General features: G+C 39.1%; 1 protein-coding gene across 1 annotated transcript in view; it reads left to right on the top strand.

Annotated features, from left to right (window-relative positions):
• The first annotated feature begins 14,212 nt into the window (after positions 1-14,212).
• aasdhppt (aminoadipate-semialdehyde dehydrogenase-phosphopantetheinyl transferase) overlaps positions 14,213-25,981 on the top strand; it is a 33,229-nt gene continuing 21,460 nt past the window's right edge. Inside the window, exons 1-2 of the mRNA XM_034167733.1 lie at positions 14,213-14,481; positions 17,954-18,067. Of these exons, the coding sequence (XP_034023624.1) occupies positions 14,329-14,481; positions 17,954-18,067 (267 nt within the window). The 5' untranslated portion in view covers positions 14,213-14,328. The remainder of the gene's footprint in view (positions 14,482-17,953; positions 18,068-25,981) is intronic.

Raw genomic sequence — 25,981 nt, 5'->3', positions numbered from 1 at the left:
ATAACTGATGTACTGTTTAGGTATCATTTGAGACCCTTACGTTCTGACCAGTGGTGATGGTAAAGGTACCAAACCAGGAAGCTTGCTTTTTAAAATTCTATTGTAAATAACTGCGTAGCAAACAGAACTCACCTATCTTTTTTTTAAATCATCTTAGATCATTCATTGCAATAATGAATATAAATGAACATGCCACTACTTGTAATTAAAAATCTTTTTTATAAATCTACATATTATATATAATACAAATAAATATATATATATATATATGTCTAGAGATAATCCAATCACTGATTGTCAGCGACCACAGCATACATTCTGTTATATGGCTGTTTTTGATGAATTGATAATAAGTCACATGATCACACTGAATGTCCATCTGGCACTCACATGTATGAAAACATTGTTCTCGTCATAGGCGCGGCTCACAATGATCGCTGTCTCTCTGGCGCTGCAAGAGCTTCTGATCATTTCTTTCAGAAAAGCCCCGCATACACACACACACACACACACACACACACACACACTGACAATAAGTTAAACACCGATTATCATGATCTGCTCCTATGTTCATCCTGAAATGTTTTCTGTGTGGGGTGCAGAGGCCCCTTAAGCAGCATGTATACCTCCCAGTATTCAAGATGTAAAAAAAACATGACTCAAGAATGGCTTCAGCCACTACAGAGGATGCATCACCATGGTTACCATTTGGTTGTGAAACGTGGCACATGTAACATTGCATTTGACATCACCACAGTACTTTTTGTTTACGTGTCTCTGAAATAGATGCGGGTCAGTCACAGACTCACATCTTAGGAGTTCCAATGGGATTTGAATTTTTGGATTGATTTCATTTAAGTCGTAATGTTCAGCAGGAAACCACTTTTTAAAAACAGATTTAAAACTGTTTTATAGCTGTTTTCCACATGTTCCACTCACTGCCCCTTTTGGGGAACAGAAACTAAATATCACATTAAAAGAGGAGAAATATGCATGAAGAAATGTATATAATACTGTGCAAATATCTTAGGCATGAACACATACACACACACACACACACACACACACTGCACTCTGCTATCAGAACTCGTAGTTGGTGCAAAAACAATGAAAAGCTTATTAAATATCACAGAAATTATGATAGCAGAGTATTAAGCATTAAAATCTACACAAAATAAATATTTATTGTGATGACAATTTGCCTTTACAAATGAATTCCTATACAATTCCATCACATTGATCAATTCATTATGCACTGATTTTGATTATTATTCCTCATTTGTGTCTTTCCAGAATCATGAATTTGCCTGCAAACTTACACAACAATTGGTCTTTAGTCATCACAGGATATCTTTTCTTTCTTGTAGTTAAATTAGTCCGTCCCATTCCATATAACCTGAAAGCTGGAGCAACCAGTGAGTTATCTTCTTTTTTCTTCAGTCTTTTATCCACACTGCAAAATGCAAAAGGTGGAGTAAATATGTCTCTTTTGGGCTACTGTATCAACATGTCAGTAAAACATGGAGGCCTCCATGCAAGGCTGCACTCCCGTATAGATATGAAGGGCTCATTCTAAACTCACAAAAACACATTGATTCATTGTTGCAAATAATTTATACACGAAGGAACAGATGGTTATGAATGCTGTAATATGTTTCATGTCGCTGACATTAATGAGCAAAGCTCCTCACCATCTCACCATGTCATTTAGGTACTTCAGACTTTTTTTGTGTCAATTTTGATTATTCAGGGTAGAGAAATTTACTTATTTTCAAAGATCTAAACATTTTTACATGTAATAGTCACTGACTGACCTCAAGGGCTGTCTAGATGTGTGCCACCTCTCAGGTTAGTGTTGACTGCCCACTGAATTCTCAGGAGATCTCCTCTATTAGTGCGAGATCTCTTCTATTATCGCTCCAGGAAGAGTTCAACATTTGGCATTTCCGGTTTCAGTGTCAACTGTCCAATGAATTCTCAGGAGATCTCCTCTATTAGTGTGAGATCTCTTCTATTATCACTCCAGGAAGAGTTCAACATTTGGCATTTCCGTTTTCAGTGTCAACTGTCCAATGAATTCTCAGGAGATCTCCTCTATTAGTGCGAGATCTCTTCTATTATGGCTCCAGGAAGAGTTCAACATTTGGCATTCCCGGTTTCAGTGTCAACTGTCCAATGAATTCTCAGGAGATCTCCTCTATAAGTGCGAGATCTCTTGTATTATCGCTCCAGGAAGAGTTCAACATTTGGCATTTCCGGTTTCAGTGTTGACTGTCCAAGGAATTGGCACAAGCTTTCCTGTATTAGTGCGATATCTGTTTTATTAGTGTGAGATCTCTATTAGTGCGAGATATTAGTGCGAGATCTCTTCTATTAGTGCAAGATCTCCTCTGTTAGTGCAAGATCTCCTCTATTTGTGCAAGATCTATTAGTGCAAGATCTCCTCTATTAGTGCGAGATATCTTCTATTAGTGAAAGATCTCCTGTATTAGTGCAAGATCTCCTCTATTAGTGCGAGATTTCCTCTATTAGTGCAAGATCTCTTCTATTACTGAAAGATCTCTATTCATGAGAGATCTCTTCTATTAGTGCGAGATCTCCTCTATTAGTGAAAGATCTCTATTAGTGCAAGATCTCCTGTAATAGTGCAAGATCTCCCCTATTATTGATCCAGGAAGAGCTCAACATTTGGCATTTCCTGTTTCAGTGCAGACTGTCTGCTGAATTTGTGTGAAATCTCCTCTATTATTGCTCCAGGAAGATGTCAACATTTGACATTTCCAATTTCAGTGTTGACTGTCCACTGAATTTGTGTGAGATCGCCTCTATTATTGATCCACGAGGAGTTCAACATTTGGCATTTGCAGTTTCCATGTCAACTCAACATTTGGCATTTCCAGTTTTGGCATTGCTCTACCATAGCATGAGCTTGCGCCAGTCCCTGTGGCGCTGTTGTTTCACTCATATTATGTTAAGAAATTTGAATAACATTTGAATAACTTTTATGCACCAAATTAATGGAAAGAGCAATTTTGCTTTGCCTATGTAATATGTGTGGTTGTCAGTGAAAGAGACAAACCATTTCTAAAGAGAAATCTACTCAATCAGAGAAGTAAACCACTTGATAATTACTTCACATTAGTTACAGTCCAAACCTCACACAACCCTCCTGAAATGATTTTTGAATTAATTTAGCTGAGAAAGAAAAAGAAAGTGAGGGAGACTATTGAATGATAGGCATAGTAGATGTGTTTGGTGAGAGAGACACCATTTCTGTTTCTGTTTAGTGTTCATTCTAAAACTCAAATAACACAATTGCAAATTCACACAACCCTGCAGAAAGGATTTCGTATCTATAAACAACTGAAACAGGCACTTCTTCCTGCTCTCTCTGTCTCTCTGAGCATATGCTTGGTTTTGAAGTTATGAAATGAGAATGTAAATCTGTTTTGGCACCCCCCCCGAAAGCCTAGGTCTGGTGGACACCATGGCTACAGCTGCTTGTTAATTAACATTTGCTGATTATGAATTTGTCTTTTATTGACATTAATGAAAGGACAAAAAGTGAAACAGCCATATTTGTACAGAAACATTAGGGTGCCTAAGACTTTTGCACAGTACTGTATATTTATGGCTATTAGTGCTTTTTTACTTCTGTTATTGTAGCACACATTTCGCAGAGAGGTGATGACAATACTTTTTTTTTGTTGTTTTTTTACAAATACATTAGGACGTATAGTAATTCCACTCACACTTATTACATTTTGAATTTCAAATTCTTTCCTGCTGCTTCCACACATTCATGACGATATTTCTCATTACTTCTCCTCTTCAGTGTTCTCCACCCTCATGTTTCGCTGCCTCACAGGATACGCGGTGCAACGTGGCCCCGCAGCAGTGATGAACAACTCTTTACTGCTCTGGTGCTCTGCACAATAACGGCATTAAAAAATGTTTAATTAATTAATAAAAATGAACTGAAACCTTCGAGAATTTCTTCTGGCTCTGTATTGTTAACATAGCAGTTTTCACATTTTGACGTTTTGCATTTCACAACCAAAACTTCCATGATCTCCAGTAATATCTTCCTCTGCTTTAGGTCGTTACTGTACATGTCCTCATGTCATTGCTCTGGCATTGTATGTATTCAAGTAAGTCATGTATTTGAAAAAAGCTTATTTTAAAAAGTGTTCCAATGGGTCCCTCTCAGCACCAGTGCAGACGGACCACTGTACTCAAGCATGTGGAAACTAGTGGATACATTTTTGAAGAGATGGTTAACACAAATTGAGCTATCACTGGGTAGTTAAAATTTGACATTTAATCCACACCTCCAGCACAGAAGATTTCATGCCTATAAAAGGCTTCTGGACTGTCTGCTATCCACACTGTTTCTTCCTTTATTTCTTTTTTTATTATTTGATTTCTTTTTCTAGTAAAATATCAATGCTGTAACCTGTTTGCTGTGTGTGATTATTTTTTTTTAGCTATATCTTCCGTCTTCTTCAGATTTGGATTCAGAGGATTTATTCCTTATTATAGCCAGTTCCAGGATGTTCTACATGTATGAAATGATCGAGAAATACAATGAGCCCTATCTTGACAATCTATAATGCACAGTCAGTGTTGCATAGGTCAAGTGTATTTAGGGTGTGTTCAAGTCTACTTAGCTATTTACTCGCAGCTCAGTCTCACACTTTTTTTTGTGATACCATCACGAAATGTATCACATTTTCATGACGTTCTCAAGTTTAGTTCATTATTTTTAGCCCTACCCCTAACCATAACCCCAACCCTAACCATGAAAACAAGTGCTTAGAGTACTGTAGTTTACATACATGGTACAGTAACATCAGAATGATATTGCACTTGACAGTACTATACACTGTGTGGTGGCTGAGGTTTGAGTTGATTCTTTGTACACACTCAAAAGTCTCAATGAGAAAAAGTGATGTAACAATTTGCATAGTTTTTCTTAAATTATTTTACCATAACTTCACCACGTAAAGTTATTTCAACTTACATAACTAGAGACGTCTTGTAACATGAAATAACTAAACTGAAATAACATATATATATATATACATATATATATATATATATATATATATATACATATATATATATATATATATATATCATCACTTAAACACATCATTTGGATTACAGAACATTTCACCATCAACATATTGATAATGCAGAAAGATCACACTTGAACACACATCAGTTAGAATGGCCACATGTCAATAAAATGTAATGATTATATGCAAAGCATTTCGTTTGATTAATCAATACAAGCAACATTAGAAGTTTTTATATATGAATAAAATAATACTGATGCAATTCTTTTATTTTAAAAGAATGTCTTTCTTCACTTAGACCTAAAAATGATAGCTGTTATCAAGACAAAGTTTTATGGCCATGTGTTGTGGAAGGGATATCGTCTTGCAGTCTTGAGAGGGTCTAGCCTTGGCGTGAGGTCATAAAATTTGGGTTCTCCTGGCCTGGAGAAGCTCAGATTCTGACGTGAAGCCATTATAATGTCATGTAATTCATAATGACCGAATTTAACAGATAAATCAGGCAAGGGTTCCCTTTGAAGAACTTCGATTTACCATTCTGTTTCTGCTGTGAAGCCCAGTGTTGGCCCATGGGGGGATGTCTCCAAGCTTATCTGAAGATCACCAGATGACTTAGGAATTTCTCAACTGAGAGTGAGCGCAGTCTTTGTCTACAGTTCAAAACTCAGGTTTTTGTTGAGACAGCATTAATGTATTTATTTAATTAGGGTGAATCGAGGCCATGCGCTACATTAATTTTTCTGGCAAAAAATATGCAGGTTGAATCAAATTGAACAGGGCTTCATGCTGGAACCGGTGTGCTCTTCTTTACTTGTGGAAAGGTTTTGTTAAAAGCTGTTTACTAGGAATGTATTTTTTATAATATTTCATACATTTGTCGTTGATTTGAGAACATTTTATTTAACTTATTACCAGGCAGCACTTTGCAATTATTTTATTTCCTGTTTGTATCATGTTACAATAAATTGTTGGTTTAAACAACAAGCAAATTTAGGCTTTGCATTTTGTTGCCATACTGTACCAAAAATGAACCAAACCATGGCCTCAGAACTGAGGTACATATCCATCCATTTTCTTCCGCTTTATCCGAAGTCAGGTCGCGGGGGCAGCAGTCCCTCCAGCGTGTCCTGGGTCTTCCCTGGGGCCTCCTCCCAGTGGGACATGCCCGGAACACCTCTCCAGCGAGGCGTCCAGGGGGCATCCGGAAAAGATGCCCGAGCCACCTCAACTGACTCCTTTCGACGTGGAGAAGCAGCGGCTCGACTCTGAGCTCCTCCCGAGTGACCGAGCTCCTCACCCTATCTCTAAGGGAGCGCCCAGCCACCCTGCGGAGGAAACTCATCTCGGCCGCTTGTACTCGTGATCTCGTTCTTTCGGTCATGAGCCAAATCTCATGACCATAGGTGAGGATCGGAACGTAGATCGATCGGTAAATCGAGAGCTTTGCCCCCCTACTCAGCTCTCTCTTCACCACGACAGTCCGATACAGCGACCGCATCACTGCAGACGCTGCACCGATCCGTCTATCGATCTCACGCTCCATCCGTCCCTCACTCGTGAACAAGACCCCGAGATACTTAAACTCCTCCACTTGAGGCAAGGACACTCCACCGACACTCCACTCCACCACTGAGGTACATACGGAACTGTTATTTTTGTGTATCGTTACACCCCTATGAAATAGTATAACATCTCCATTTTATCATAGTTGAGGTTAAAATATTTGCTTCCTGTTGTGACAGTTTGGAGATAGTATTTTTGTGTTTCTTCACGCCTTAGGTTCAAAATACCTTTCTAATTTCAACAGTATTATCTGTAGTTGTAGTTACGAGAGGGAGACAGCAGGGGGAGCAGAATGATGTGAGATACTCTACAGTGCATTTGACGTGCTCCTCTGTCATTACATCGATGGCCTGAGGAAAGTTTGCGTCTGTGCATCACTGACTCATTAAAACTCTTTTCAGGCCATTTACACAGTCACCGCAGATAAAAGTCAAAATGCAACATCTTCAACCAATCAAAGTTTGCAAACTCATGTGGTAATTACCTGTTTAGTGAAGGCATCTATTCAATACAACATCTAAAAGTGAAGTCTGTTTCCTATCAGTTTTTGAGTCTTCTGATGTCACGCCTCATTAAAAAAGTGGGAATTACAACCCAACAGACCAATAGTCATTCTAGCGAAAAGACCTGATACTAATTCCATCCAGTTGTCACCACATATCACTGCTTCATATTCAGGTTCAACCACTATAATAAGAAGCTTCAGGAGGCTTCAAACACCTCTGTCCAGCAACCTCATGACTCCATGAGTTCTTCCCAGACGTCACTCAATGTTAAAGGCTGAAGACCCAGAGACCTTTTGAAAAATGCTGGACAGAAAATACAGTACAGGATAAGTCTAAAGAAGAATGAAATGAGGAAAAACTTACCAGTCTGTCCTTAATGTAGTTAAATCTGTAGTGATGGTCTGTTAGTATTTATTGAGGGTGAAGAATTAATTTTGTTGTTGTCTGCTCACTGCTGTGGTCAAAATGATGCTGTCAACAGTGTCCCACAGTATGTCCAGCCAGACCAAACCAGGTCAGCAATGGACAACAACATCTTGAAGTCCAGAACAGGTCAGTGTGACTTTACTTGGCAGTGGAGACAGGTGGAAACAGTGAGTTTTCGCAACATTCCCAAACACACACTGCAGTGACAAACTCCATTAGAAAATGTGCGAAATTTAAGAGCTTCTTGGATAAATGACTTAAACTGTAGAAACAGTTTAAACTATATCAATAAACATGAGTCAGCCTATTATTTGGCATTGCCCTTTACACTGTAATCTGGAGTGTGACCAGTAGTAGCATGAAAAAACAAGGACTTGAGTAAGTCACCTACAGTAGTGATATCACGTCTCATTACGTCTGCAGAGGACATAATAAAATATTTGTCTGTCTGTCTGACTGTTAGCAGGATTACGTGAAAACTACTGAACTGATTTTGACGAGATTTTCAACACAGATACATATTAGGCCATGGAAGACTCCAATGAATTTTGGAGGTGATCAAGATCTGGATCCAGATTCTGGATCAAGATTCACTTTATATAGGCTTTGAAGGATTACGTCACAACTGCTTCATGGATTCTCACAAAATTTTCACCACAGATAGATATTAGGCCATGGAAGACTCCATTAAATTTGGGACCATGGATCATCATATTCTACTTGATAGGCTGGAAAATCACTTTGGGATTACTGGGAGTGCCATTGCATGGTTGACATCATACTTGACCAGTCATTCTCACTGTGTTTTATACAGTAACACCACCATCTTAGGCACCCTGCTTTTCTCCCTTTATATAGCACCCCTTGGGCACATATTGCGGCATTGGGATTAACTTTCACTGCTATCCTGATGATACTCAGTTATACATGCCAATACCTGCTGGTAATCTCATTCACATAAAATCCTTAGAAGATTGCCTTGCATCAGTGAGAAGCTGGACTGGAATGATGGTTCTTGGTCCAGTGAGATATCGGCATCAATTTGACCAGTTAACGCTTAGCCTAGACTCGTGTGTCATACATCACACTGACAAAGTGAGGAACCTTGGGGTAATTTTTGATCCTACGTTGTCCTTTGACCTCCACATTAGGAATATTATATGGACTGCTTTCTTCCACCTGCGAAATATAGCAAAGATTCGTCCCATCCTGTCTATGGCTGATGCTGAGACCCTGATCCATGTATTTATCTCTTCTAGACTGGACTACTGCAATGTTCTATTTTATGGTTTACCGCAGTCCTGCATTAGGACTCTCCAAATGGTTCAAAATGCTGCAGCCAGACTTTTGACACAAAGCAGACAGGTTAACCACATTACACCCATTTTGGTATCCCTTCACTGGCTTCCTGTCCCTGTGAGATCAGATTTTAAGGTTCTGCTACTACAGTAGTCTATAATATTGTTCACGGACTGGCACCTCCCTACCTAGCTGACCTAATTAAACATTACGTACCGGCCCGGGCTTTGCGTTCTCAGTGTGCAGGACTACTTTGTGTCCCCAAGGTGAATAAGAAGTCTGCGGGTCACAGAGCTTTCTCTTATCGTGCTCCTGTTCTGTGGAATGATCTCCCTGTGTCAATAAAACAGTCAGATTCTGTGGAGGCTTTCAAGTCCAGACTTAAGACGCACTTATTTTACCTTTCGTATGGCTAGCATACTGGCATAGTATAGTTCTGCGCTTTTTACTCTTTTAATCCATTTTATTAGTAAACAGAGCAGGCCGCTGCCTCAACTTTACCTAATTTCTGCGGCTTTTAGTGAAGCTTAGGGCTAGTGGCTGCCGATCACCTTAGTATTTCCTGTTTTTTCTTGTTGTTTAATGCTGGCAAATTATACTGTATTTCTTGTCTTTCTGATGCTTGATTCTGTTTTTTCTCTCTGTTTAAGGTGCAGCTCCATCCAGAGATGGGTGTGGTATTTGTGCTGGAGACCCTCCTGTCCTCCTGTGCACCAACAGCATTTCCTGTATATTTGTTTTGTGAATTGTTCTGGAATTTGTGTCTGTAGCATGGCCCAAGCAGAGGGTCACCCCTTTGAGTCTGGTCTGCTTGAGGTTTCTTCCTCAGAGGGAGTTTTTCCTTACCACTGCTGCTCTGGGGGTTCGTAAGGTTAGACCTTACCTGTGTGAAGTGCCTTGAGGCAACTCTGTTGTGATTTGGCACTATATAAAATGAAAATAAACTGAGTTGAAAATTGAAACTGAAATTGAGGAGATCCGGATCTGGATTCTAAATCAAGATTTCCCTTTATATAAGCTTTGAAGGATTACTTCAATACTACTTCGTGGACTCTCACCAAATTTGCACCACAGATACATATTAGTGTGTGGAAGACTCCACTGAATTCTTGAGGTGATCCGGATCCGGATTTGCGGGTGTCAGAAATCTCTGATTGCTCTTGTTATGATTATGATGATCATTCATCAGGCTATTTTAGTGCACGTTCCAGCACTCTGTGTCCTATACATCACAAGAGCCCAGCTCTGCCTTAGGTGATACACATTAGGTCCAAATTGCCTCCAGGCTCGTGGAATAAATATATGGACACCTCCTGGTAGTTGATTAGTCACACCTGCATCTGCTGTGAGGACTCTGTGAAAATGCATAACTTTGTCAAACCAATTTGTGAATCAGCCTCTGCATTTTTTAGAATGATCTCTTATGGCATGGGCTTTCTTTTTCTTTTAATTCTTGAACATTTTCACATTATAATGTCACAAAGCTCTGATGTGCATAAAAGTCAGAATTCACATTTTATTGATACGAACGCCCATATCACATAAAAAATTATCCACAGAAGAATTACATTTAAAAGGTTTATATTGCATTCTGCTGCAAGTCTGTTTGCATCGATATTGCTGCAGACATGTGCAGAGTCTCAGCTGTTACCGAGCAGCAAATGTGGTTGCAAATTCCCTGCTGTGATTTTGTCAATTGGAATCCTTTTTTCAATCCGTGGAGACATAACACTCCAAATGCTGCACCATCACTGACAAGCATTTCCCATTATTTCCCATCTCTCTCACTCATATATTCGGCGCCAGGTTATCACTGACAAGTATTTCCCATTTACCTGAACATGAAGCAAAATGCCTATTCCGAGCTACTTCTTCCACCCTTTTAACTTTTCACCTTCACATGCGTGTCTGTGCACACTTTCACTCTGCCTCTTTTATCCTCAGTCAGAGTGAAAGCATTTCTTTCTTTTTTTTCTTTGGCTCATTTGATCTCCTTTTTTGAAGCTGTGCATTATCTCTGCCACCTCTGGCTGCTCTGCTCCCCTTCATTTCTGCTCACTTTATTCCTCCTCTCCTCTCTCTTCTTTCCCAGGATTTTTTGTGAAATTCGCAGGATACATCCATTTTCCAAATCTGATTGCAGTTCAGTTTTGACCCATTTGGTTTTTTCCACTCATAATGGAAATACTATAAATACAAATAAAATTAAAATAAAAGGAAGTGTGCATTTGGTTAACTCTGATACGCAGAAGAAACACGGTGAAAAGCATTCAAAAAGCACATCAAGTTCACTTTTAGATGCTGACCGCAGAATAAGCAGCATTCCCCCTGAGAATTTTTACGATGCACCGACAGCCTCTTAAATTCAAATACCCAGTGGCAACAACAGTGTCACCTCTTTGCCTGCATTTGATGAGTTTTCTGAATATTTTAAAGACCCAAAAACAACATTTACGCTGTTTAAAGTGTGAAATTCCTCTTGTTGATGGATTCTGAATTAAGATGCACAACTCAGATGGTATCACAAGGAAACACTGACAGTAAACAGCTGCACAGTTGTTCAGAAGCTCATGCTGTGATGTCTAATTTCTTTGTTGTATGTCCAGAATTTTCATGCCATTGCAACGGAAAACAACTTATACGGGGGTTTCCTGATTTGCCCTCTTTCTGTGTGCATGCCTGTTTCCTGTGGTTTCATTCCAGATTGCCAAATTTTAGATACAGACAAATTCCAGTTACACAAAATTAGCAAAACACCAGTCAACTATTAACCTAAACCTTAACCCTAAATACACAAACACTATATATTTTCAGCTAAATGCCATAAACGTTTCACAGAATAAACAATATTACATAATGTGATGTCAATTTTCTTAAATGTGTTTAATTATACATTGTTGGAAATTGTTGGTTCACATTTTTTGAAAAATGAATCAAACTAGAACAGGGGTTTTCAAAGTGTGGGAGAATGACCGACCCCCCCGACAACAAATGAATAGCTGCTCACCCCAACACACATACACACAATTTCAACATCTTTGTGTGCTTCCTTTTATTCTTTTACACGTTAAGCACATTTTAAATATATTCATGTGTTTTTAAGGAACTGTCTATGCATTTTATAGAGAAGCTTGAATCTTCGACTGGACTGGGTTGCTTGACGCAAGGACGTTTCGCTTCAAATCGCAGAAGCTTCCTCAGCTAACATTCTTGCTCTGGTAGTCTGACTTCTGTCTTGACTGTTGTAGAGAAGAACAAACAGAAGCCACAAAAGCTGGAGTTTTAGCTGAGTCGCATCAAGCAACCCAGTCCAGTCAAAGATTCAAGCTTCTCTACTATGGAAACCACCTGTACGACTGAGAGCCTACACAGAAACATGTCTATGCATTTACACATTTTGTAGCCTTTGTAAACATTTTAAACATATTTTTAAAGAACTTTCTATTCTTTCACACATTTTACACCCTTTACAAACATTTTAAACATGTTTTTAAAAAACTTTCTATTCTTCTGTTTTTACCTTTTGTCATATTTTAAACATCAATTTTTAGCATTTAAACATCTCTGTGTGTTTTTAAACATCTTTGTCATAAGTAATATATTTTAACATAAAAAACATTAATTAAACTTTTATACATATTTAGTCTCTCATCTAGTCTCACCTCTTGTTTATTGTGAGCATTGAGTCTGGGTCTTTGACGCGCATAGGCGGCTGATGCAGGGATGCACTGTGGAGTGGAGCAAATGAAGATCGTCCTCTACTTTCTTCTTTTTTGGTTGCCCCAAACTCTGTTTTCTCACTGGTAGATTTACGAACTAATTTTGTGCACTAATTTATCCACTTTGCTCCTGGCAGTTCTTTGACAATGATTTCTTCCCCCCCCCCACAAAATACTCTGGTGCCCTCCACGGGTTGGGGGGGCACTCCCCACAGTTTGAGAACCACTGAACTAGAATTTGCAGATCTGGAATATGCCGAACTGGTAAAAACAGCAGTTTGTCAAACTGGAACTGATCTGGAGTGGCACTATTTCTCATAAATGCCACAAAGATGAGAAGTAACATGGGACTTTGTATCAGCATGGTGGAAGTAAGTAATATTAATATAATTTTGCAGATGGGATGAGTTCATCAGTGAAATCACCTGCTGAAGTCAGTGGCTGCAAAGAAAACCTGCACCATTTTGGCCCTTTCTGGAATGTCTTTGGACACCACTGCGTTAGGCCATTCTAACAGTTACAGAGTGCAAAAACTGAACAAAATGCAGATCAGTGTGAGTTAATATAGAGTCCATCTCAAAGCTGAGCCCGCAAAGTCTCAAGGATTTGTGTTGGATGACAGAATCACTGGATAATCTGAATGTAGTACGTGGGAATATGATTGAGGAGTCAGAATGTCTGAGTTTGCAATTCTGCTGGATCATGAGTAAAAGCCATGTTTTAATGACTTCCTGGACTCAGCCGTCAGAATATGTATATAAAAGTGAATGTGTTGAACTTGCAGAGGCACTTAGTTATCTCAGCAGTTACTTTCATTTCTGTGGGTACTTGGCCTTTTAATTGAGATATGTCTGGGAAGAGCTTATGGTTGTTACAGTGTTGCTAGACAAGGATGTTTGGCTATTTGCGGGGGAATCAAGGTGCAAGTATTTATGTCCTGGCGCTGTGTGCTTTTCTGAGTGATTGTGAGACTTGCACACGAGCCAGTGACCTTTAGGCAACAACTGCATGTATTTGGTACCAGGAGCCCATGCTGTGAAAAGGTCAAGGCAAGGGGATCGGCCCCGTTTCACCTGGCTGCGGCAGATCAATGGTTATTTTAGAACTGGTTGACTGCCTGGGTGGTTGTCACCCAGGACAAAAGGTGGTTCTGTTGTGCAGTGAAGAGCACCACCAGCGCATCCTTCAAGACTTCCCTTACCAAAAAGTAGTACATGCAAGTATGTTTCAAGTATACTTCCAGTCTACTTTTTATATACTTATCAGTACTATTTTTTGGTAAGGGTTGACTTACTGAGTCTGACACCATTTTTTTTTTGTCCTTGTGTTGTATGATGAATTGTTAAAATTTTCAATTCAAATGTATTTGCCCAGTAACAATTTTCTAATATTCACTTTTTCATTTATTTTATGTTTTTCCAATTCAATTTGCCAAATCTTGCTTGTCATCACATCACATCATCTTTTTTTTCCTAGAACCACGACGGGGAAAAATTGTGCTTTACTGTGGTATCATCGCCAATATTATTTACTTGTACGCATTTATTTAATTATATTTTAAATCAAATCGAAAGAAAGTTTCTCAAGCTAAAGCTGCCGCGCGCGCTTATGACGTCATTGGAGCGCGACGCGTGCGAAACGTCAACAGAGGTGTTGCGGAGCTTCACGTGTGAAAGTTGGACAGACAAATGTTTTTGTGGGCTCCCAGTTGACAGCAGCGGCACCGTCCAGGACATGGGTTCTGGGGGTTCTGTTCGCTGGGCTTTTCGCTGTGGCGCGTGGACACCGAGCAGGTCCGAGTGGCTGCTCGCGGCTCGCTGCGTTCAGCGCGAGGAGAAGGACAGAATCGGACAGTTTGTGTTCGCAAAAGATGCAAAGTCAGCGATGGTGAGCACAACAACACACACGAAAATATAAAGAGCACTGAGCAAGCCCACTTTAACCTGTGAGAAAATACTGAAAAAAAATCGACCTCAAAAGTTTTGGTTTGTTTGTTTGTGTTTTCAGTTGTGCATTATGGGGCGCTGTTTGTAAAATCAGGTGTATTTTTTTTTTAAAACGTTTTTAAAAACAATTTTCAGAGTTTTTAAAAATTGTTTCACACAATTTTCTGAGTTTTTAAATATAAATCAAATAAATAAATGTTAAATATAAGGATTAAATACATAGAATTTCATAAAGGTAAAACATTTGTAAAGTATAAAAAACCTAAATGTAATTATTTCCTAAATGTAAATATATGATTCACTTTTTCATTTATTTAAATGTTAAATGGAAATATTCAACTTTAACATTTGTCACTAAACAAATAAAACAAATAGAAAAGTAATTCAAAGTAAATTTAAAAAAAACATCACTAGGAGTTGTACGTTTTCTTGTAAATCATATTTTTCTGTTATGTTCAAAAGTGTTTAGTGGTAAGCACTGTTGCCTCACAACAAGATGTGCTCTGACTTTCAAAGACATGCAGCTTAGGTGTCAACTGGAAACTTTAAATTGACCGTAGGTGTGTGAATGAGTTTGTCTATGTGTGGCCTCCTGCCCTATGACTGGGTTAGGCTCCAGCCCTGCCCTCCATGACCCTTGTTTTTAGTAAGGATGTATTGAAAATAGGAGACCGTAGTCTCATTTGAACCCTCCTTGATATTGCGGGATTTGACCACTTATGCGGACCCCCATTTAATATATGTATATACAGCACAACTTCACACGGCTAAATGGTGTACTATTTTGTTCTCGGCTGCAATCACCGAAGCAGTCGTGAAAAGTATCTCTTTTTTTTCAGTTCCGGGTGTAGAAGAAAAGGTGAGGAGGTGGGAGACATCGTGTCACTAAGTGTTAGCCTACACAGCTAACCAGAGTAGCTGTGTTCTCTCACCTGCAAAACCTCCTCACCATGTTTGAGCTCCGGATCATAAACAAGCCGCAACACATTTCCACGTTCCCACTGCATCGTCACTTTTTCTTTGCATTTTCACTTTGTTTGCATGTAATTTGCCCAAAACCCCATTAAAAATGCTGTGTGTTTTTGCGTTCATAATCTGAAGATCATCTTTAAAATAAAAAAGAAACTCATTAAAAAAATCCACAAAATGTGGGGTTCACCTTCAAATATTTGTAATTGTGTATGTAGAATTTTCAGAGAACAATAATCACATTAAGCAGAAAGTCATTTTTACTGTATGTTAAGTTCTGTAATTGAAAATCCTTTGGGAAAAGCCAGTCATGTGAACCAGTTCATGGTTACTTGGTGTCATTGTGCACAACTCCAGATTATAGCTAAAGGACGTGGAAAGCCGGTTGTCACTGTTATGCTAATTATGGCAGTGCTACACAGTTTACGGTTTTGGTTTTACTTTTTCTTTTTCGAAAAATAATTTGAATTACAATTATCGATTTATCATATTAAAGTTTGTAAAGTTAAAAAAAAAAAAGAAACCAAAAGAAGTAACTCCTGTATAGGCCCTGAGGTTTGTTATCTTGTTACCTCCTTGTTACTATGTTGTTACCTCAAAATAATTATCTTTTATACAGAAAGAATTACCTTCTCCTCACAATAATTAGCTTGTGGGAAACCTAGGTTGTGATCTTGAGGAAGAAGTCAGTTACCTCATGCACATTCACCATTTTTCTCAGTGAATATATTTCAAAAGGTGTTGTTGACGTGAAACTTTCACCAGATCAGTAACAATCCAACAACCCACACATACAATGAAATCAAACCATAGTTGTCCATAAATTAAGTGCAATAATGTGAAATGACAGGGAAAAAGTATTGAACACCTGAAGAAAGGGAGGTGCAAAAAGTCATGGAGAGCCAAGACACCAGTTGAAATGAGAGGAGAAGTGCTCACTAACACAGATTGAGACAGATTTGTGAATAATAATTGAAAGAAATAGGTCTTTTGTGTATATAGAAAATGTTTTAGATCTTTGAATTCAACTCATGAAAAATGGGGGCAAAAACAAAGGTGTTGCATTCATATTTTTGCTTAGTGTATATAGTTCCACAAAATTAAAGTTTGAATCACAATTTGGCCTCAATTGCTGTTGAACTTGCTGTGCAAGTTCAGGCTGCGCTATTTTCAGGCTGATCATCGTGTCTGTCTGTCATGCAGCACTGTAAAATAGTTAGCGGGTTGGATTGCTTCAGAGGTTTTTTTGTTTGTTTGTTTTTGTTTTATTTTTTTGGTTGGGAGGGAGGTGCACATTTGTTTCACAGGTATTTGGTGCAAACTACTGTGATGGGTGTGTATGACATGTAAATGTCTGAACCTTGAATATTAAACAACCTACTTTTTTTTTTTCTTTTCCCAGAAGGTTTTTCTAAGAAAAACACTTTGTTATATTCTGTATTCATTATATTCATTTGTTCTTGTTGGATCAAGATAATCTCTCTGGTGTGTTGTTCCTCAGTATTGCAGGATCATCTTTGGACTTGTGAGAACAAATTGTTTGCCTTCCGTAACTTTCCAGTTATGGTCACATATGTACGACAGGATTTGTGTCAACATTTGCTCACAATTCCAAAAAGGTAATAGAGATGGCCATTTTATTCAGGTGGATCAGAATTACGTAAAATAGCAGCAAGATCTGACCCTAGTTAGAGACACCACAGTGTTTGCCTCCAACAGTTGTAAATATGTGTGTTCGTTTATAGCGGTTGTGATCAGTCGCACATCAAAGTCATAGTCCCCACCACCATGCTAATGTATTGAAAAATGGCTAATTTTATGGAACTATGTTCAGATAATTTATTGTTCATAATCTTGATCGTTTAAAAACCTATGTAGTATTTTCTCTACATGTGGGTGTGGTGTCACTGCGCTCTCTGAGCACTTTTGATGTATTTTTTTGTTTGTTTTTACTATGTCTGAATGTTGATACATCTCAAATAAATGGTAAATGGACTACATTTATATAGCGCTTTTCCATCTGCATCAGACACTCAAAGCGCTTTACACATCAATGCCTCACATTCACCCTGATGTCAGACTGCTGCCATGCAAGATGCCCAGTACACACCGGGAACAACTGGGGGATTAAGGACCTTGCCCAAGGGCCCTTAGTGATTTTTCCGGTCAGGCTGAGATTTGAACTGAGGATCCTCTGGACTCAGCTTAACCACTAGACCATCACCTCCCCATCTCAAATGAATGAACAGTTCAATCCACTCCCAGGGCCTCCCTGCCAAAAGTTTAATATCAAATTGTAATTTATTTTTGCTTTGGATGAACTGCTTTCCTCCCGGGTTGGTTGCCATTTAGGACCCAAGGGAGTTCCATCATGTGATGTATATGGCAGCGACACATGGCACTACTGCATGTTCCTAGACCTGACGTTTGTGTTGCCAATTTAGGCGGGGAGACTGCTGCTCAGGAGATTGGTGTCTGAGAAGATGGAGATTCCTTGGTCAGAGGTCCGTCTGGAGCGTTCTCCCAGAGGGAAGCCTTACCTGGCAACACCATTCAAGGTTGATGGAACACTTTAAAAAACACTTTACTTCCATGAATGACACTGTGATATTGCATCTTGTCAGTGTGACACCTGAACAGCACTCATACTTTGGATGACCACATACATAGAGTTGGGTCCATAAGTATTAGGACAGTGACCTTTTTTCTTTTTTTTTGTCCCTATACACAGTGCATTGGAGATAAAGTGAACCAAACAAGATGTGCTGGTAGTGCAGAATTTCAGCTTTTATTCAAAGAGGTTTTAACAAAAATATCACATTGACTATTGAGGAATTACAGCCATTTTTATTCACAGTCCCTCCATTTTCAGTGGTCATAAGTAACTTGACAAACTGACAGAATCCAAACTCTAAAGATTAACTCATTATTTTTGCAGCCAGTTTTGTTTGTTTTTGTTTTGTTTTGGTTGGTGGGGGTGGGGGTTCTTTAGACAAGTCAGGAGATGAATACATGATTTCCAGGCTGTTGAATACAGTGCGCCCAGAAAGTATTCACAGCGCTTCACTTTTTCCAGATTTTGTTATGTTACAGCCTGATTCCAAAATGGAGAAAATGTATTTTTTCCCTCAAAATTGTAATCACTATGCCCCATAATGACAACATGAAAAAAGTTCGTTTGAAATTTTAGCAAATTTATTAAAAATAAAAACTAAGAAATCACGTGAACGTAAGTATTCACACCCTTTGCTCAGTGCTTTGTTGACGCACCTTTGGCAGCAATTACAGCCTCAAATTTTCTTGAATATGATGTCACAAGCTTGGTGAATCTATCTTTGGGCAGTTTTGCCCATTCCTCTTTGCAGAACCTCACAAGCTCCATCAAGTTGGATAGGGACCGTTGGTGCACAGCCATTTTCAGATCAGAGTTGTTGTGAAGCCATTCCTTTGATATCTTGGCTCTGTGCTTGGGGTCATTGTCCTCCTGAAAGATGAACCGTCGCCGCAGTCTGAGGTCAAGAGTGCTTTGGAGCAGGATTTCAAACAGGATGTCTCTGGCCATTGTTGTATTCATCTTTCCTCAATCCTGACTCATCTCCCAGTTCCTGCCACTAAAAAACATCCCCACAGCATGATGCTGCCACCACCATGCTTCACTGTAGGGATGGTGCCTGATTTGTTCCAAACATGACACCTGGCATTCACACCAAAGAGTTCAATCTTGTCTCCTCAGACTAGAGAATTTTCTTTCTCATGGTCTGAGAGTTTTTCAAGTACCTTTTGGCAAACTCCAGGCAGGTTGTCATGTGCCTTTTACGAAGGAGTGGCTTTTGTCTGACCACTCTACCATACAGGCCTGATTAGTGGATTGCTACAAAGGTGGTTGTGCTTCTGGAAGGTTTTCCTTTCTCAACAGGGGAATGCTAGAGCTCTGACAGAGTGACCATCGGGTTCCTGTTCACCTCCCTGGCTAAGGCTCTTCTCCCCCAATTGCTCAGTTTAGGGGGCAGGGTCAGCCAGCTCTTGGAAGAGTCCTGGTGAATCCAAACCTTCCATTTACAGATGATGGAGGCGTCCATGCTCATTGGGACCTTCAAAGCACCAGAAATGTGCCTTAAGACAATCCTGTCTTGGACGTCTACAGACAATTCCTTTGACTTCATGCTTGGATTGTGCCCTGACTTTCACTGTCAACTGTGGGACCTTATATGTAGACAGGTGTGTGTCTTTCCAAATCATGTCCAATCAACTGAATTTACCCCAGGTGGACTCCAATTAAGTAGAAACATCTCAAGGATGATCAATGGAAACAGGATGCACCTGAGCTCAATTTTGAGCTTCATGGCAAAGGCTGTGAATACATGTGATTTCTTAGTTTGTTTGGGTTTTTTTTGTTGTTGTTTTTTTTCATTTTTAATAAGTTTGTAAACATTTCCAGACATCTCCAACATTGTCATAATGGGGTATTCTGTGTAGAAGTTTGAGGAAAAAAATTGAATTTCATCCATTTTGGAATAAGGCTGTAACACGGAAAAAGTGAAGCGCTGTGAATACTTTCCGGATGCACCATACGTCTTGGACTTCATTAACATTAGTTATTAAGAAATTCAAACAATGGTACTGTATGGTAAATGTGTCTGGAGTAGGAAGTTGTTAAAAACTGAGTGACCATGCAAGAAGAAGAGTATAGCCAGGGAAGCCACCAAGGCACACTTGACAAATCTAGGAGGCTTCTGTTACTGTGATTTAAGAAACTATGTGTCGAGCAACTTTATTCTGTTGCAGTGTTAGAGCTTCACAGTGGAATGGAGCACAGAAGGATTTTCTTCAAAAGGAGATGTGGCATTTCAGCTACAGTTTGCCGGAAGGCATGCAGGAGAATCAGGCCGAGATTAGATATTTTTTTAAAAGTTTTTAATGACATTTTTTCTCGCATGTGATGCTGGGAACTCTGTTATCTTGGTTTTGCTCGATTTAACAGCTGCTTTCAGTACGGTTGACCATGTTGTTTTACTATCTCAACTACATCACTTGGTTGGCATTTGTGGTACTGTACTTGAGTGGTTCCAGTCCTATCTGACAGACAGAACGTTTTCTGTGAATGTCGGTGGCTTTTAATCTTTAGTAGTCCCTTTGTCATGTGGTGTCCCACAGGGCTCTATTCTGGGGCCTCTGTTGTTCTCTCTATATTTATTGCCTCTGGGGACTATTTTTAGAAGACATGGGATTTTATTCCACTTCTATGCAGATGATTGCCAGATTTATTTGCCTGTGACTCAAAGGGATGCTCAGTCATTGAAACTGCTCCTGGCATGTTTAGAAGATATTAAAGCCTGGCTTGATCAGAATTTTCTAAATTTTAATGAAAAGAAAACAGAGGTGGCGGTTTTTGGACCTAATAGTCTTTGGGAGTCGTCCTCTGTTGATTTGGGACCCCTGGATGCATATTTTAAACCAGTTATTCTTAATCTTATGATTAAGAATAACTGGTTCCACAGAGCTGACATCCTGAGCAGGATGTCAGCTCTGTGGAACAACAGGTGGCTGACTTCCTACAATCCAAAGGAATTGAAATGGATTTCAATAATATTGAAGTGTGTCACCCTCTGCCCTGGAGAGATGACAGCCATAAATGAGCTGTTATCATGAAGTTCATCAACAGAAAACATAAAATCGCACTGTTAAAACAAGGAAGAAAACTGAAAGGATCGAACATATTCATCAATGAACATCTGACCAAACAAAACGCCGACATTGCCAGGAAAGCTCACCTCTTAAAAAAAAAAACAGGGAAAAATTCAGCATACATGGACATCAAACTGTAAAATATTCATCAAATTGAACGGGACTCCAGAGCAAGCCAAAGTTATGGTAATCAGGAACATGGAAGAACTGGACAAATATGGATAATGCGGTATGATGACTCAAACATAACGCAGCATCATGACGCAGACTGGAAGAACTTATTCATCTACATCATCTGCATCTGGAGACAAGAGGGATAGAATTCAAAGAATTGTTGATAATGAAAAACTGGAATTGACAACATTTAAATACACGGATCATAATTTACTGGACTTGGAGCATAATATAGATCCGGACAATAATTTTTTCTCAAACATCAATGACAGCTGTTGCTATTACACAGATGAACAGTTCAGTCAGACCATTAAAACAGATAATAAATTATTAGTAATTCATTTCAACAGCAGAAGTCTGTATGCAAACTTTAATAACATCAAGGAATATTTAAGTCAGTTTAAAAAAAACGTTTAATATAATTGCTATATCAGAAACATGGATCAATGCAGATAAAGGAATGGATTTTAAACTGGATGAATATGAATTTAACTGTGAAAACACAAAGAATAAGAGTGGAGGAGGAGTGGCTGTGTATGTGAATAAGAACATGGATTATAAAGCAGTAGAAAATATGACAGTTGTGATTGATAACTTATTAGAATGTATAACTATTGAAATATGTGAAGGAAAAAATAAAAAATATAATAGTCAGCTGTATATATAGAGCACCAGGGTCTAGTATTGAAGCATTCACTGACTGTATGGGAGAAATGTTCTCAAAAACCAATCAAAAAGTTGTCTTCATTTGTGGTGACTTAAATATTGATCTGCGTAATCCAAACAGGCATAAAATAACAGAAGAACTTATCAATTCAATGTACAGCATGAGTTTATATCCAAAAATCACTAGGCCAAGTAGAATTACATCCCATTGTGCCACCTTATTCGATAATATATTCAGCAATGATATTGAAAACAATACAGTGAGTGGATTACTAATCAATGACATCAGTGACCACTTACCAGTTTTCATTGTTTATAATAGAAACCACTGGAGGAATCAGCCAGAGGAAAAACGAAAATACAGGCAAGAGCGAACAGAGGAAAAGATGAATACACTGAAGTATGATTTACGGGTGCAAAACTGGGAAGAGGTATACAGTGAAGGTGATGTTGATAGAGCATATGGAGCTTTTTTAAAAATATCAATCAATCAATTTTTTTTTATATAGCGCCAAATCACAACAAACAGTTGCCCCAAGGCGCTTTATATTGTAAGGCAAGGCCATACAATAATTATGTAAAACCCCAACGGTCAAAACGACCCCCTGTGAGCAAGCACTTGGCTACAGTGGGAAGGAAAAACTCCCTTTTAACAGGAAGAAACCTCCAGCAGAACCAGGCTCAGGGAGGGGCAGTCTTCTGCTGGGACTGGTTGGGGTTGAGGGAGAGAACCAGGAAAAAGACATGCTGTGGAGGGGAGCAGAGATCGATCACTAATGATTAAATGCAGAGTGGTGCATACAGAGCAAAAAGAGAAAGAAACAGTGCATCATGGGGACCCCCCAGCAGTCTACGTCTATAGCAGCATAACTAAGGGATGGTTCAGGGTCACCTGATCCAGCCCTAACTATAATCTTTAGCAAAAAGGAAAGTTTTAAGCCTAATCTTAAAAGTAGAGAGGGTGTCTGTCTCCCTGATCTGAATTGGGAGCTGGTTCCACAGGAGAGGAGCCTGAAAGCTGAAGGCTCTGCCTCCCATTCTACTCTTACAAACCCTAGGAACTACAAGTAAGCCTGCAGTCTGAGAGCGAAGCGCTCTATTGGGGTGATATGGTACTACGAGGTCCCTAAGATAAGATGGGACCTGATTATTCAAAACCTTATAAGTAAGAAGAAGAATTTTAAATTCTATTCTAGAATTAACAGGAAGCCAATGAAGAGAGGCCAGTATGGGTGAGATATGCTCTCTCCTTCTAGTCCCCGTCAGTACTCTAGCTGCAGCATTTTGAATTAACTGAAGGCTTTTTAGGGAACTTTTAGGACAACCTGATAATAATGAATTACAATAGTCCAGCCTAGAGGAAATAAATGCATGAATTAGTTTTTCAGCATCACTCTGAGACAAGACCTTTCTAATTTTAGAGATATTGCGTAAATGCAAAAAAGCAGTCCTACATATTTGTTTAATATGCGCTTTGAATGACATATCCTGATCAAAAATGACACCAAGATTTCTCACAGTATTACCAGAGGTCAGGGTAATGCCATCCAGAGTAAGGATCTGGTTAGACACCATGTTTCTAAGATTTGTGGGGCCAAGTACAATAACTTCAGTTTTATCTGAGTTTAAAAGCAGGAAATTAGAGGTCATCCATGTCTTTATGTCTGTAAGACAATCCTGCAGTTTAGCTAATTGGTGTGTGTCCTCTGGCTTCATGGATAGATAAAGCTGGGTATCATCTGCGTAACAATGAAAATTTAAGCAATGCTGTCTAATAATACTGCCTAAGGGAAGCATGTATAAAGTGAATAAAATTGGTCCTAGCACAGAACCTTGTGGAACTCCATAATTAACCTTAGTCTGTGAAGAAGATTCCCCATTTACATGAACAAATTGTAATCTATTAGATAAATATGATTGAAACCACCGCAGTGCAGTGCCTTTAATACCTACGGCATGCTCTAATCTCTGTAATAAAATTTTATGGTCAACAGTATCAAAAGCAGCACTGAGGTCTAACAGAACAAGCACAGAGATGAGTCCACTGTCTGAGGCCATAAGAAGATCATTTGTAACCTTCACTAATGCTGTTTCTGTACTATGATGAATTCTAAACCCTGACTGAAACTCTTCAAATAGGCTATTCCTCTGCAGATGATCAGTTAGCTGTTTTACAACTACCCTTTCAAGAATTTTTGAGAGAAAAGGAAGGTTGGAGATTGGCCTATAATTAGCTAAGATAGCTGAGTCAAGTGATGACTTTTTAAGTAATGGTATAATTACTGCCACCTTAAAAGCCTGTGGTACATAGCCAACTAATAAAGATAGATTGATCATATTTAAGATCGAAGCATTAATTAATGGTAGGGCTTCCTTGAGCAGCCTGGTAGGAATCGGGTCTAATAGACATGTTGATGGTTTGGAGGAAGTGACTAATGAAAATAACTCAGACAGAACAATCGGAGAGAAAGAGTCTAACCAAATACCGGCATCACTGAAAGCAGCCAAAGAGAACGATATGTCTTTGGGATGGTTATGAGTAATTTTTTCTCTAATAGTTAAAATTTTATTAGCAAAGAAAGTCATGAAGTCATTACTAGTTAAAGTTAAAGGAATACTCGGCTCAATAGAGCTCTGACTCTTTGTCAGCCTGGCTACAGTGCTGAAAAGAAACCTGGGGTTGTTCTTATTTTCTTCAATTAGTGATGAGTAGTAAGATGTCCTAGCTTTACGGAGGGCGTTTTTATAGAGCAACAGACTCTTTTTCCAGGCTAAGTGAAGATCTTCTAATTAGTGAGATGCCATTTCCTCTCCAACTTACGGGTTATCTGCTTTAAGCTGCGAGTTTGTGAGTTATACCACGGAGTCAGGCACTTCTGATTTAAGGCTCTCTTTTTTAGAGGAGCTACAGCATCCAAAGTTGTCCTCAATGAGGATATAAAACTATTGACGAGATAATCTATCTCACTCACAGAGTTTAGGTAGCTACTCTGCCCTGTGTTGGTATATGGCATTGGAGAACATAAAGAAGGAATCATATCCTTAAACCTAGTTACAGCGCTTTCTGAAAGACTTCTACTGTAATGAAACTTATTCCCCACTGCTGGGTAGTCCATCAGAGTAAATGTAAATGTTATTAAGAAATGATCAGACAGAAGGGGGTTTTCAGGGAATACTGTTAAGTCTTCAATTTCCATACCATAAGTCAGAACAAGATCTAAGGTATGATTAAAGTGGTGGGTGGACTCATTTACATTTTGAGCAAAGCCAATCGAGTCTAACAACAGATTAAATGGCAGTGTTGAGGCTGTCATTCTCAGCATCTGTGTGGATGTTAAAATCGCCCACTATAATTATCTTATCTGAGCTAAGCACTAAGTCAGACAAAAGGTCCGAAAACTCACAGAGAAACTCACAGTAATGACCAGGAGGATGATAGATAACAACAAATAAAACTGGTTTTTGGGACTTCCAATTTGGATGGACAAGACTAAGAGTCAAGCTTTCAAATGAATTAAAGCTCTGTCTGGGTTTTTGATTAATTAATAAGCTGAATGAATTAATTAATCAAATCAAAATCAAATCAATTTAATTTATATAGCGCCAAATCACAACAAACAGTTGCCCCAAGGCGCTTCATATTGCAAGGCAAAGCCATACAATAATTACAGAAAAACCCCAACTGTCAAAACGACCCCCTGTGAGCAAGCACTTGGCGACAGTGGGAAGGAAAAACTCCCTTTTAACAGGAAGAAACCTCCAGCAGAACCAGGCTCAGGGAGGGGCAGTCTTCTGCTGGGACTGGTTGGGGCTGAGGGAGAGAACCAGGAGAAAGACATGCTGTGGAGGTGGAGCAGAGATCAATCAATTTTAAAATTCTTATGTTCGTTTTTAAGTCCCTCCATGGTTTAGCTCCATCGTACCCCTCTGGGCTTCTTCAGCCTTAT

Source organism: Thalassophryne amazonica, chromosome 4 (genome assembly GCF_902500255.1).
Source record: "Thalassophryne amazonica chromosome 4, fThaAma1.1, whole genome shotgun sequence".
NCBI classification, from domain to species: Eukaryota; Metazoa; Chordata; class Actinopteri; order Batrachoidiformes; family Batrachoididae; genus Thalassophryne; species Thalassophryne amazonica.
This window is presented reverse-complemented; position numbering and strand designations above follow the sequence as displayed.